The sequence below is a fragment of the Macrobrachium nipponense genome, chromosome 39 (assembly GCF_015104395.2).
Source record: "Macrobrachium nipponense isolate FS-2020 chromosome 39, ASM1510439v2, whole genome shotgun sequence".
Classification (NCBI taxonomy): Eukaryota; Metazoa; Arthropoda; class Malacostraca; order Decapoda; family Palaemonidae; genus Macrobrachium; species Macrobrachium nipponense.
This window is the reverse complement of record NC_061099.1, coordinates 17,826,705-17,841,445: the sequence shown is the minus strand read 5'-3', so window position 1 is coordinate 17,841,445 and position 14,741 is coordinate 17,826,705. Positions and strand designations below refer to the sequence as shown.

At 38.5% G+C, this 14,741-nt stretch overlaps 1 protein-coding gene across 1 annotated transcript in view; it reads left to right on the top strand.

Moving 5' to 3' along the window:
* LOC135210166 (putative lipid scramblase CLPTM1) overlaps nucleotides 1–14,091 on the top strand; it is a 94,519-nt gene extending 80,428 nt beyond the window's left edge. The window contains exon 10 of the mRNA XM_064242992.1: nucleotides 11,020–14,091. Within this exon, the coding sequence (XP_064099062.1) occupies nucleotides 11,020–11,175 (156 nt within the window). The 3' untranslated portion in view covers nucleotides 11,176–14,091. The remainder of the gene's footprint in view (nucleotides 1–11,019) is intronic.
* Nucleotides 14,092–14,741: the final 650 nt, after the last annotated feature.

Here is a 14,741-nt window from a genome sequence, read left to right as displayed (position 1 = left end):
ATTACATGAAGTATTATATATGAAAATGTGCGCATTTTTATGTAGAATACAACAATGAAATACTCATGATTGTAGCTTTTATCAGTTTTGAGATATTTTTATATAAATAACGATAATTGCCAAAATTTCAACCTTCGGTCAACTTTGACTCCACCGAAATGGTCGAAAAACGCAATTGTAAGCTAAAACTCTTATATTTTAGTAATATTCAATCATTTGCCTTAATTTTGCAACTAATTGGAAGTCTCTAGCACAATATTTTGATTTATGGTGAATTTATGAAAAAACTTTTTCCTTACGTCCGCGCGATAACTTCCGAAAAAAATCATACATGCGATTGTGGTAATGTTTGCACCATTTTAAAATTAGCCGTTATATAAAGTTTTATATATGGAAAGGTGCGCAATTTCATGCACAATACAACCCATGGTTGTAGCTTTTATCAGTTTTGAGATATTTTCATATAAAAAACGATAATTGACAAAATTTCAACCTTTGGTCAACTTTGACTCTACCAAAATGGTTGAAAAACGCAATTGTAAGCTAAAACGCTTATATTTTAGTAATATTCAAGCATTTACCTTCATTTTGCAACAAATTGGAAGTCTCTAGCACAATATTTTGATTTATGGTGAATTTATGAAAAAAAATAACATTTTCTTTACGTCCGCGCGGTAACTCTTCCAAAAAAATCATACGTGCGATTGTGGTAATGTTTGCACCATTTTAAATTAGCCGTTACATAAATTTTTATATATGAAAATGTGCGCAATTTTATGTAGAATACAACAAAAAATAATTGAAGGTTGTAGCTTTTCTCATTTTTGAAATATTTGCATATAAATCACGATAAATAGAAAAAAACCACGTTCGGTCAACTTTGACTCTACCGAAATGGTCGAAAAACGCAATTGTAAGCTAAAACTCTTACAGTCTAGTAATATTCAGTCATTTATCTTCATCTTGAAACAAATTCGAAGTCTCTAGCAAAATATTTAGATTTATGGTGAATTTAAAAAAAAATCTTTCCTTCCCTCCGCGCGCGGATTCTCCGCCACAAATCTCCGAAATGCGTACATACCATTCTCGGAATATTTGCTCCGTTTCATATTAGGCATTTCATAGAGTTTTATATATGAAAATGTGCGCAATTTCATGTAGAATAAAACAAAAAATATTTGAAGGTTGTAGCTTTTCTTATTTCCGAAATAATTGCATACTTTAACTCGTCAGATATGGTCAAAAACTGCAATTGTAAGCTAATACTCTTACAGTATAGTAATATTCAGCCATTTTTCTTCATTTTGAAAGAAATTGGAAGTCTCTAGGACAATATTTAGATTTATGGTGAATTTTTGAAAAAAATATTTGTTTACATCCGCGCGTTACGAATTCATGCATTATTTTGTGATAATATTTTCTCTGTGTTGCTTTTATCATTTTACAATGTGTTATATACCAAAATGATTGCAATTTAGTGTACATTACAACGAAAAAAGTAACTTGTTACCTTAAACCGTTTTGCGCACAGTGCGATTTGAATACAATTATATATGAAATTTCGTTTTTGCGCTATCATATATCGCATTATTTATATATGATAATGATAATTTTTTTCATTTTTGATGGTTGCATACTAAACTTCAGCCAATGACAAAAAAAGGAGCCAAAAATGAACTCTTAATCTTGAAAACTAAACACGTTGTGATTTTTTGAAAAAAATATTTTTTCCGCTTCCACGCTCACTATGAAACACCTCCGGCACACGGGAGACAATTTTTTTTACCGCTTCGGCGTAAGAGGGTTAATATATTGATATTATTAATAATGAATAATTGAAGAATGGTTATCTGAAATTTATAGATAAGAGAACTGCATTAGTGGTAAATTTGTAATGCTGACAGCAAAAACATTTTCAGTGGTAGTTATTACTGTATGGTTTGTTTATCCAAGTGCATTGAAAAAGAACATTCATAATTTTGGAGTGGTTTTAAAATGTTTTACCATTAATAATTGAAACAATCTAATGCAAGGCAAATGGGATGCGAGGAATTTGATTTTAAGGAGCTTTTATGTCCACATTACTTTTTGACCTCATTAGCATGCTCCATATATGTACTACATGAACGCTACCAGATACTACTGGAATTTCACAAATATAGGTACAAACCTGATTTTTTTGAAAGGAATTCACACAAGTGCTTGAATTTGTTAGCCATGAGAACTTGTGGGTTACTTATTACCAGTTAGTTCTGTGTGCTTCTTAATCTGTATCCTTCCATTTTTGTAGTTATTCAGGACAAGTAAATGTAATGTGTGTACAGTAGCGCACTGAGATAACAGACTGGTATATCGAACTTGAGATAACAGACTGGTATATCGAACTTCTGGATATATCAGTGCAAAATATCAATTTGAGGGCTTTTGCCTCCGGATCTAGTGCCATATACGTAATATTTACTATTAGTATCGTATTATAAAATATAAACATAACGAAAATGCATCTTTTCCATGTCTTAAAAACTTGTGCTTCACTGTATCCTATGCATTCTCATATTGCTATGTATTATGAAATTCAGACAAAGTGATCAGTGTTTTGGTTTGGGTATCAGCTGACAGCGATTACAAGGCAAGTTTATTTTGCCATATTTAAAATTAAGAGCAATTTTATTGCTTCTAGTTAGTGTAAATGAATCTGTAGATACTCTTATACAAGACAAGGTTGTAGTATGTAGCAATACAAAGTGTTTTCAAGTCGAAATATGATGCCTTAATAGGTATCGTTGTGAAGTAAATTTAGTCATTAGTTTCGTTAGTAGATGGCATTGGGGCAGGGTTTTTTTCTGTAGAAAATCAATAGATTCCGTTCGCAAATATTTTTGTTTGGTTTTATCATATGAGCTATAAGTATTTATCTTTTATTGATGCAAAACAATAGTAAAATGTGTTCTTTCATGCCCAGTACAGGCAGTCCCCGGTTATCAGCCATCTGGTTTTATGGGGTTGTCTAGCGCCACAAAATTAGCAATTTATGGCGCCGTAACGGGATGAGTTCCGGACTTATGGAGCCATAAGGGTTCTTATGGCACACCATAAGGGTGGTTATGGCACCAATAACTGGTTATCAGCGCAATAAGCACCACTATGGTGCCATAAATCACTTTTTGGTTAATGGTGGTTTTCGCTTATCAGCACACTCCCGGGAACGGAACCCCCCGCCAACAACCGGGGACTGCCTGTAATTTTGATTAAAATCCTTTTCTCGCCAGTTATATTTACGGTCGAGTTTGTTGGATGCCAAAGTTTACAGGAGTTTATTCCATGTTGCCGATGCACTATAATTGATAGTTATAGTAGCAGCTTGAACGTTATTTTCTCAGCTTCAACTACAACTTACAGCTTAAATTTAGTAGTGCATTGTAGTATATTTCCTTGCTGATTTTTTCTCCTTAATGAATAAGAGTATAACGTAAAGATAAATGTCCTATTCTATTTAGCATCCTTTGTAACATAACTACGGTCGGTAGTACTTTAATATCGTATGTTGGTTGAAATGCGATTTGGTTGTTCTTAGCAAAACACCAGTTTCCCCTTTGGCTGTTCATCATTCTCTTTTAAATTTTTAACTTATTTAACCAAAAGAGAAGGAGGAAAAGAGGTTAGTACATGAGATACAGGATAAAATCATGAGTATATACATTAATTTATATTTCTTATTCTACTCAAATATTTTCCATGTCTATTGTACAGATAGGTAAATTTTATTGTTACTGTTTTTTTTTATTAATTTACATTGCTTTCAACTCTAATAATTATGCTAAAGCTTTTACTCTCCTGTAGTTTGTAATTCATAATTCATATTAACAATAAGGCTTTATCTTACGTTATGGGTATGTGTTTGTTTGTATAATTACATAGTACATATAAGCTTCGTTTGAAAAAAAAGTTACTATGAGAGAAAATGGCTATGCTTACATATAAAGGGGTAACAATTAGTTGCTAAAAGATTACTTTGGGTGGTTTTGGGATGGTTTGGCATGTATTTCTGTTTGAAATTATATTTTTAAGTTTTAGAAATGGCAAATTTTTAATAATTTTGCATTTTTCATAGCTTACAAACCTGAGGCCTTAATAGGATAATCTTTTAGTGCCAGCTGGAAACTGGTTAAAAAAAAAAAAACAAAGACTGTAACGCAAGGAATCTGTGGCATCTGCCAATCCATACATATACAAGGTGGAATATGGTTACTGACCAAGCTTGGGTCCTAATGACGCATTAATCTTTCTTCCAACCTAGTGCACGAGACAGGTGGCTAGAGGAGGGCAGTATAATGTTAAGACCTCTGGTTTGTAAGCTATGAAAATTGCAAATTGATTTAAAATTTGCCATTTGTTTATATGCAGAACAAAGCGTCGGTCTTAACAATAGAATACTTATACTTGGAGCGAGGGTTCAGCCCATCTGACCATCCTTCTTAAAAGAACAAGTCCTTGTGGGGTTAGAGATGTGTATTTCTGGTGCTAGAATTTCACTTTCGATGTGGTTCGGAAGTCACGTAAAGCCGTTGGTCCTGTTGCTGAATAACCACTGGTTCCGTGCAACATAAAAACATACAAGTTCTAAAAGGAGGGGGTCATAGCCTGTGAGAGAATAGGTAGATGAATACCCAAAAACTCAGTCTGCTGGGTTGAGTACAGTGTGGTATGGCCAGATTCATTGCACTCATGGAAGATAAGGGACAACTTTGTCTGTTCCAGTAGTAAAACCTTTCAAGCCACAGGGATTTGTCACCACTCCCCACTCTCTTGCTACTGAGAAGTTGATTTGTTTATTGTATGGGAACATAGCAAATAACTATCTCCAGTATGACTACCAGACTCACCTGTATCAGACCAGTACCAGCATATGATGAGTCTGTTCTTCAGCCTGCCCGAAGGAAGAAGAAAGGAACAAAGAGAAAGAAAGAGACCAGCCAACTCACTCATTCTCTCTCTTCCACACAAACATCATAGGTAAGATATAAATTGCCCTGTCAGGGGCTAGATGAGCTACACAACCTGTTGGGCAGCCACTACAGGGGCCAAGAAGAACGTGGATAAGACCTTTGGGGAATATCCTTTGGATAAAAGGAAATGAACGTGGTTTGACATAGCCAAGAACCAGTATTCAAAATTCTATGAACAGACATGTTCTTGAAAGCCAGAGAGGAGCTTAAGCCTCTGATGTCATGCATCCTAGGGTGTACAGTCTCTGTAACAGTACTAGGGATAGCCAGAAGGAAATTGTGTTCATGGAGCTTCCTTTCTGACAAAAAGTCTTTGACAACTAGGTCTTAAATGATACCCTTTTCAAATTGCAACGCAGAGCCCTGACCGGACAAAGCCATAGTTCCTGCGGGTCACTGTCCACAAACCATTCAGTGAGGGAATTGAGAATGAGGCAATCCTGTCATCATGTATCGAGGTATTCTGAGTTTAGGCCACAAATTCGAAGGCTACAGACCCCCAATCCCTGGTGTGTTTCACATCATAACTCAGGCCATGAAGTTCTTCAACTCTTTTCAAGGATGCCATGGCCAACTGGAAAACTGTTTTCAGTCAGATTCCTGTCTGATGACCAACGTAAGGGCTCAAATGAAGCGACTTCTGAGGACAAGGGACAGATCCTAAGTCAGAGGTTTGAGCTTTTTTGGTGGACAGGATTGCTCAAAACTCCTAAACAACAAAGATGAAGCGATGTCTATTCCCTTTAGGCCTAAAACTATCCCTAATGCAGCCCTGTAACCTTTTAACAGCCAAAACAGACAGGCCCTTCTCAGCCCTGAGGAAGATAAAGAAGTCCAACATATGCTGAACTGAGGTTCTGAGTGGAGAGAAACCCCTTTGACAACACTAATCACTGTAGACTGCCCACTTGCCCTGATAAACTACTGACAAAGACTTCCTGAGATAGCCGGACATGTGGCCAGCTGCTTTGCTAGAAAATCCTCTTGCTCACAGGAGATACTCGATAGTCTCTAGCCATGAAGAGACAAAGACTCTGCTGATTGGAGGAACCTCTCCACATGAGGTTGGCAAAGAAGGTGATGTCAAGAGGGAGAATTTACCTCAGAAAGAAGATACAGAAGGTCTGGGAACCACTCTGCTCAAGACCACAGGGGAGCCACTAAGGTCATCCCGAGATTTCGAGAGCTCATAACCCTGTTCAGGACTTGACCGATCAGGCAAAATGGAGGGAAGGCGTAAACTTTGAGATTGTCCCAATGATGTTGAAAGGTGTCCTCTGCTGGCGCCAGAGGATCCGGGACTACTGATATGTAGACCTCCAGCTTCCTGTTGAGGCGAGTTGCAAAGAGATCTAACATAGGCCTTCTCCGAAGAAATAACCTGTTCGCAATGTCCTGATGCAGAGACCATTCCATGCCAAGGATTGGTTCTGTCTGTTTAATTTGTCGGCCACTACATTGATCTTGCCCAGAATGTATCTGGCTATGAGCTCCACCTAGTTGTCAATCGCCCACTGATGTATCTCTACTCTCAGCAAGTGGACTTGGCTAGACACTAGCCCTCCCTGCTTGTTGATATGAAAGTAGTACTTGTTGTTGAAGGGAATTGCTAGCCAGGGACCAGAACTCCTTCAACCTCCATTGGTGAGAACGTAGGTGGAGTTGACCATGAGGGACCAGCTTTTCTAGGGATGTCACAATACCTAGCAGAACCTGCCACCTGGTGAGCTGATTGTTCGGCTTGTGACAAGAAGGACTGTGCCACCATCCTGAACTTCTGTAACCTCTGGTCCGACAGGAAAACCCTCGATGCTACTGTATCTATGGACATACCCAGATACACAATCCTCTGGCTGGGGACCAGACTGGACTTCTCTAGGTTTACCACAATAACCCAGGCTCTTGCAAAACTGGAGTAGGTGATCCCTCTCTTGAAGTATCTTCTCTTTGGAATTTGCCAAGACCAGCCAGTCATCGAGGTACGTATCTCAGTAGACGAATCCCTTGAGCATGAGCCCACTTCGAGACTAGGGCAAAGTCCCTTGTGAATACCTGGGGCTGTAGTCAAGCCGAAGCAAAGGACCTTGAACTGGAAGATTTGCTCTCCGAGGCTGAGCGAAGAAACTTCCTGGACAAAGGGTGAATTGGGATCAGGAAGTACGCATCCTTCAGGTCTAACTGACGAATAGGTTCGGTGTGGAAAGATCTAGCACTGGCCTCCAATTGTCTGTGGCTTTTGGAACCAGGAAGATGCAAATGTAAAACCCCTGTGAAGGATAATGTACTTCTTCCACTGCACCCTTGTTCATCATCTTCAAAATTTCATCTTAAGAGATGGGAACTTATGAGAACTCCGAGTGTAAATCAGGTGGAGGAGGAGTTTATCAGAGAGGGGGTGGGAAAGTCGAAAGGTAGAAGATTCCACTCTGTGCAATTGCCATTTGGCCCAATGGACTGCCAGGCATCCCCAGACCCATGGCACCAGGAAGGGAGAGGTGCCCTCTCTATCAATGACCCCCCTCTGCCTCTGCCTTTGGTGCCCCTTCTTGGCTTGTAAGGGTGAGACTGAAAGGGGCATTGTTGTTTTCTTGACCCAGAAGCTGTAGAAGGTCGAGATGTCCTCTCAGAAGATGCATGCTTGGTTTGCTTCCTGGGTTGGAGGATGAGAATGAACCTCCGACTTTGATACAGCCTGCTGGACTAGTCTATCTTAAGTATCAGCCCGCCTACTGTCGATCACATCCTCTAACTGCGTTCTTGGGAAGAGAAACCGACTCTAGGAGGTCCCCATTACAAAGAGCTGACAGTGACTCTGAATGTACCGCACCCGCTACCTTCGTTAAGACCGCATCCCTGCTAACCAGGAGAAGGTTACCCCACAAAGTACCGCTGAGGTGGCCTAAGTAAGAAATGGCCTTAGCTCCAGACAGCAGGAGTCTGATAAAGGAGGTAAAGCTAACAGACCCATTTTCGGATGGCACAAAGCTATCTTGGCTACTGCAGTGGACCACAAGTCTAACCACGACACAGTCTGGAAGACGGAGGAAACAGTAGACACTTAGACCTATTTGTTTTAAAGTTAGTCCAGGCTTTTAAGGTGGATCACATCAGGATTAAGGTGGCATGGCATCAGCTGAACAACTTTGGTGGAATAGTATTTCCTATGCTGCAGGAGAGGAGGAGAGAGGAGCTTAGATGACCAGCTTAGATGACCTACTGGATCGAAGTGAACTATCCCTATCTGAAATCAGGTCATAATTATGCTTCAAAATAGACTGTATGTCCCGAAAGTAGGAGCTCAAACAAAGCTCTAGAATCCACTTTGGGCCGAGCAAAGCTTCTATGTCAGTAGGGGTCATCAAAGGATGAGCCTGTGTCCTTCCTTCCAGATTATTGAACTCACGGATGAGGTCAACAGCCTCCGAAAAAGACAGTAACTTATTGCTCTCCACTTCCTCTGGCTCCGGCAAAGGAGAACGGCAACATGAGGAGGAAGGTGTAGAAAGAACCTTGTCCTTTTCTAAGCTACTGGAGAGGTCTCCTTACAGAGCTGGGCATCACATTTCTTGCTGAAAGACATGGTATCATGAACATTGTCAAGAAAAAATTAGCATGATCATGCGATGTACCATGCACACATCCGTGCAAAGACTCTCATACATGTAAGCGCCTCAGTGGCGTGGTTGGTATGGTGTTTCCTTCCCACCTCGGTGGTCGCGGGTTCGATTCTTGGCCATTCCATTGAGGGGTGAGAGATGTGTTTTCTGGTGATATACAAACAATCTCCCATATCTGTTCCTGAGATGGATCACGTAGAAGACCGTGAGATGATTCACTTACACGGCCGCAAGACAACTCACGTACATGACCATGAGATGACTCGTACACGGCCGTGAGAAAGCACTAATTCCCGGCCATGTAATGAATCACGTCCACGGGATAAAGACCAACAAGCACGAGGTCTTGAGAGGGAGTAGACTGACTCGAAAGTCAACTTCTGTAGATGGAAAAGATGATATCTGGAACTCTTAGGGGAAGGGGACTTAGAAAGTCTAGTCTTCTTGGAAGAATAATGCTGAGATGCACATCCACAGACCCAAAGTGTCTCATGCCCTTGATCTTTATTGTCACCCACATGCTTGTTATAAGATATCACAGACGATGCAGAAGACCGCTATGAGTGGAAGGTAACTTTGAACTCTTGATCAGTGCTCTATCATCTTTACGGCGAACTCTAGTAGGCTGTGGAGATGGGGAGCCATTGCAATGGAGGGACATATCACAGATGATGCAGGAGACAGCTATGAGTGGAAGGCAACTTTGAACTCTTGATCGGTGCTCTATCATCCTTACGGCGAACTCTAGTAGGCTGTGGAGATGGGGAGCCATTGCAATGGAGGGACATATCCAAGTTGAGAAGACGGCGAAACACCTCTCATTTTCGGAAGGATAAACAACAAAGTCCTGAATCGTCTGTCTGACTCTTGTACAAATAGGAGAAGATGGAGTGGTGAGGGAAGGCCCTCTCTCTCGTACTTCAACACTTCTTGCTACGAGGAGAGGAGGAAGGGGAAGGCTTTCTCCTTCTATGGCATCACTTTGTAGGAGGAAGTGCATATCTCTTACAAAAAACGGAATCCAGTTTATCAAACATCGCCTGAAAGAACATCTCCAAGGGAGGCAGAGCAGACGACAAAGATGTGGACGGTAATGATGTCAAGGCCTGAGATGGAGGGAGAACCGACACCGCAGTTGACATCATAGGCTGAGTGGAAGCTGGGAGTGACATTGGGCATGGCAGCACGAGCCAGTGGCCTCACTGGCGGGGAGATAAGCGACAACCCAGCAGACGACGTTGTTGAAGGCTCTGGCCCGCTTGAAGGCATCACACACATCCTAAAGTAGTGTAGGCTAGGAGGAGGGGGGGACTGCAGGTGGGACTTGGGGAGGCTGGCAAGCAGACAAGCAACGCACCAGCAAACCATCCAAAAAGAGTAAACCCTGTAGGCTTAGGGACACGCAAACTGCTGCCATTTTGTTGGACTCAAATCTGAAAAAAATGAGAGCTTCCTTTCCTGAGGGAGTGTGATCGTCTCTAACAAGAGAGGGAGCCTCATTAAACAAAACTATTCCATGCACCGCCTGATACCTCCAAAAACGAATCAATGGAAGAAAAGGATTGGGAAACTAACAAAAGATGCAGGAGTAAGACTACTGGAAGGAGACGCCGAAATGTCCGCTTGGGAGGCGAAAAACTTCCCAAGACAGACAAGCCAACACCTTATGTCGTTCCGTCTTCTTATAGAATGGACCTTCACTGAGATATAGGCCAGGAACGACATTTCGGGCATGGATTAGAGATAGTACAAAAATTCACACGGCATCTACTGCAAGTTGAATGGGGATCTGTAACAGAAGCCAAAAACCTGGAACATGGGAATCACTAGGCTCCTGGACACACATGTTAACGGGTTTGGAACTCTTGGATGAATCCATGATCAAAGGAGACACACACACACACACACACACACACACACACACACACACACACACACACACACACACACACACACACACACACACACACACCAAGTATAATCAAAACCATTACTTTTGCTCTTGAGCCCACCTCCCAACTCTGCTACTCTTTTGATCCCTTCCAAGAAACACCAAAAGTATCCATGTTTCCTGTAAATAACTACCCTAGCTAATGCCTCATGCAGCAACCTACCAATAAGACTTTCAACTGGCTCTTCTTTCAGTTTTAATTGGATAGTCTTGGAATGTAGATGGATAGGTTAAATAAACAATTTTCTTACAATTTTAATTGTCTCAGAAAATGCAGTTAGGTTAAGCAAACTTATTGGGTTTGTATAGAAAATTTTGTTTTATAGAAAAAAAATTTTATTTGAAGAGTAAATCCACAGGGCTAGCCATATATGTCTAAAATAATTGTATTTTCCATTCTTAATAAATTACCTTGTTAACCAGCATCATTGTTTGTCTTTGACAGCGGTACATCTACCGTGTTGATCCCTCCAGAGTAAATGAATTTGGCTTCTCTCAAGATATGGAAACAGAAGCTAGAGAAAAGAAACAAAATGAAGCTGTTGTCAATGGATCAGCCATTGAGGAACCAAAATCTGCAGAGGACAAAAAGAAAGATTAATGTGTAAATTAAATCCACCAAACAATGTAAATGTCACTTGTTTATCCAGCATATCTTCTGGACTTGAAAAGAACAGAAGTATGATCATTGTAAAGGGGTCATTCTGATCATTGTATGTCACATTTTTATTCAAGTTATTTACTATACATATTCTCTGCTTAATAGGCAGAATTGATTATTTTCTCATCTTATATTACATTGTAAAGTGCCAGCAGGACATTGTACATATTTTGATTTTCATGTCTGCTATATTCTGAAGGCAAAAAATTAAACCAAATAGCAAAGAGTTATAGAAAGAAATGTCTTTCATTTTTTTTAATGTTTATAGGACTTTGTCTTCATTTTAATAACTGGTATCCTGTATATTTGTCAAATGTTTAACCATCTCATGGCACCCATTATTCCTTTGTACAACAGCATAATAGAAAAATGGCTCTTTTCTCAGGGTTTAAGTTATTAAAGCCTTTCATGGTATATAAGAACTTCAGCAGGCCTATCTTAGTTCATAATTAAATGTAAAGTTGTGCCTGTTTATTCTATGGTATTGAATTGAATGCCTTGAATTGTTTGACATGTAGTATTTTTAAATGACAGGTTTAACTTATTTTTCAATGCTAACAGCAATCCCACCAAGCATAAATGCTGCAGTTTCTAGGCCATTTCGTAATATTTATAAATGCATGTGGTCTATTCTTTTGTGAACTGCAAAATATAGAACATTGTTTATAGTTCTCACATTGAATGGCAAAAAGTTGCCAAGACTCATTGCAGTGTAATAACAATTAGCTACTTTTCAATTTTTTTTTATTTAATGATACGTATTGATTTTATTGCCGAGATCTTAAGTACTGTGCAGTATTCACTTGAGCAGAAAATATGTGAAGGCATATAATTTATAGGAGTTAATTATACCTCTTGCGTTCCGATGTGCATACTAGGAGTAATGATCTTGCAAATACAAAGCTGAGCATAAGAAGCAGAGACTGCTTGCTGTTCAGAGCACTCCCTCATTCTCTCAGCCAGACTTTCTCAAGATCAATAGTGCAATATACTCAAAATTTTGAGAGAGTAGAGGTGTTGGGGTGATGTGTTATTTTGCAGTGATTTTCATATCCTGTTTGTTCATTGTCATTGTCACTCTTAATGTATTGTTTGAAATGGAATATTCTTAAGAGTCACGTGCAAGTATATCTTGGGCAGAACAAAAATTGACTATTATAAACTAAAAGCTATCAAGTACCAAATGTGATTAAGTATTTTTTATCTTTTAAAATAATAAAAATGCACACGCAAATTGGATCATAGCAGTGTTGCTGTTTCAAATTTTATATTATTTATACGTTTCCATATTGGTAAAGTACAATTCACAAAAATATACCGTGAGTATTAACATAATTCAAAAGTTTCTCTTTTGTTTCAGTAATTATATGGATAGTGTGATATGTAAGCTAAGCAGGCTTATCATAGCTTTGAATTATATTGTGTAGAGTTAAAGTGTGTTTATTAATGTATGTAAACTGTCAGAATATCAATGTAACAGTTGTAGTTTGTACAGCCATGTTGCTATGTAGTTGAGATTTACAAGATGTTTATAATCAAATTCTGGATGTGATGAACAGGTAATGCATTCCACAAGTTTTCATCAGCACAGAACAAATTGTTTGCCCTAGTAGTTATTCAGCAGATGATACGAACTTTTTCCAAAATAGCACAACTCATTATTGCGCTGAGAACCAATCATTATTATTATTATTATTATTATTATTATTATTATTATTATAAATAAACTGATAAATGTGAAGGTGCAAAATGAGAAATTAATATTATATAGGTGTAGTTTGTACCTTTGGATGCCTTTCTTGCTTTAAGTCTTCCCGTGTCTGTATCTCACTAAGCAAGATAGTCTGCACGAAAGGCAGGAAAGGTCTGTGAGAATCCAATTGTAACTAAGTTCCAAGTGTTCAGTTGTTACTTTTTCTATAATATCTTAAAAAGTTACTTTCTTTTTATTCAGAATATTTTCAAATGAATCATGGGTAAGAGGAATGTATTCATGTCAGCATATTGTAATGATAATGAGATTTTGTAATAAGTTTTAATGAAGCAGGATTATTTTGATGCATTAACCCCTTTTTATGTAGGTTTTCTTTTTTGATGAATTATTAACTAAAGTACATTTGTTCATTATAATTTTACTGATAAAAATATTTGTTGCAAAAATTAAATAACTTGGGCTTTTGTGAAAAAAAATATCACTTGTTATATTTTGGTCATGGGAACAATTTTCAGGTATAGCCAAGAAATCTCCATTCACTCTGTGCTTAGTAGAACTTGATCAAATAAAAAATTATCTCAATATTTTGTGTTGGGTTTAAAGGGTTTAAATTAAGAATTTTCTTCAACTTGTGCTATCTGGAAATGATAGCATTTAATTTACTACATGTAATACCACTTTTTTTGGCAGTATCCCAAAAAAGTAAGGAGCTTGGTTACAGGTGAATATTTTTTAGTTATAAAATAAGTGTAAACAGGATTTACAGGTGTTTTAAAACATTTGTAGTAATATCTGTGAAGTAGTGTGTATTTTTGGAAAGTCATTTAACATTCTTTGTTAATATTTGTTTTCAGTCCATTTCTTAAAGTGCAATTATGCTGAATGATGTGAGACTTCTATTTTTATGAAGGGATTGAAAATATATACTAAAACCATTTCTTAAGGAATTTTTAAGGATGAATTTCATAAGAATAATCTACATTAAAATCAAGTGACTCACGTGCCACATTATTGGGAAATCAGCATGCTTAAGGGTCCTTATTATGTGTTGTACATGATACACAAAAATATATATAATATTCACACTAAACAAAGTGTTGATCTCTAGGGCCTTCATTATAGTAAAGAAAGTAATACAGAAATTTTTGTTTTGAGTTTACCCTCATTTTATTAGTGGCATGGTTTAAAATGTTAGTATTCTCAACATGATTACGAACTGAGAAATTAAAGTCTGGAAAGTGATTAGGTTGCCACTGCAGGCCAGGAGTGGTAGTCAATGCAGTGCTAAAGACCATACAAAGTATAACATTCCCTTGCCACTCAACTTCTAATAAATAAGAAATCATAACTTGGTTTGAAGTTAAATCCGAAGCTAAATAGTGGGAACTGTGGTAGATCCATCATCTACCCAATAATGTTCAGACCTGGTTTTCCAGGCAGAACTATTCTGTGGAGCTGGACCACGGATTCCAGGGGGGCCTGGTTCTAGGAATACTCTTGGCATTCTTCCGGTTTGCCCATGACGTGATTAGTATGGGGATAATTGTATTTTCGTAATACTCTTTAGTCCTACCAAGCAGGTATTGCTTATACTTGGGCCATACTAATCATGTTATGCCATCCCCTTTTGGTGTACGGTAGGTTGCGGACATTTTGGAGTCATTTCTCACTTGTGCCATTGGCGGAAGATTTAACTTCGAAAAGCCAATTATATCTTTTCAATATGTATTTTTTTTTCTTTCTCTAATTTTCATGATAATACACCTAAAGTTTTTAGTACCCCTGGGCCCCT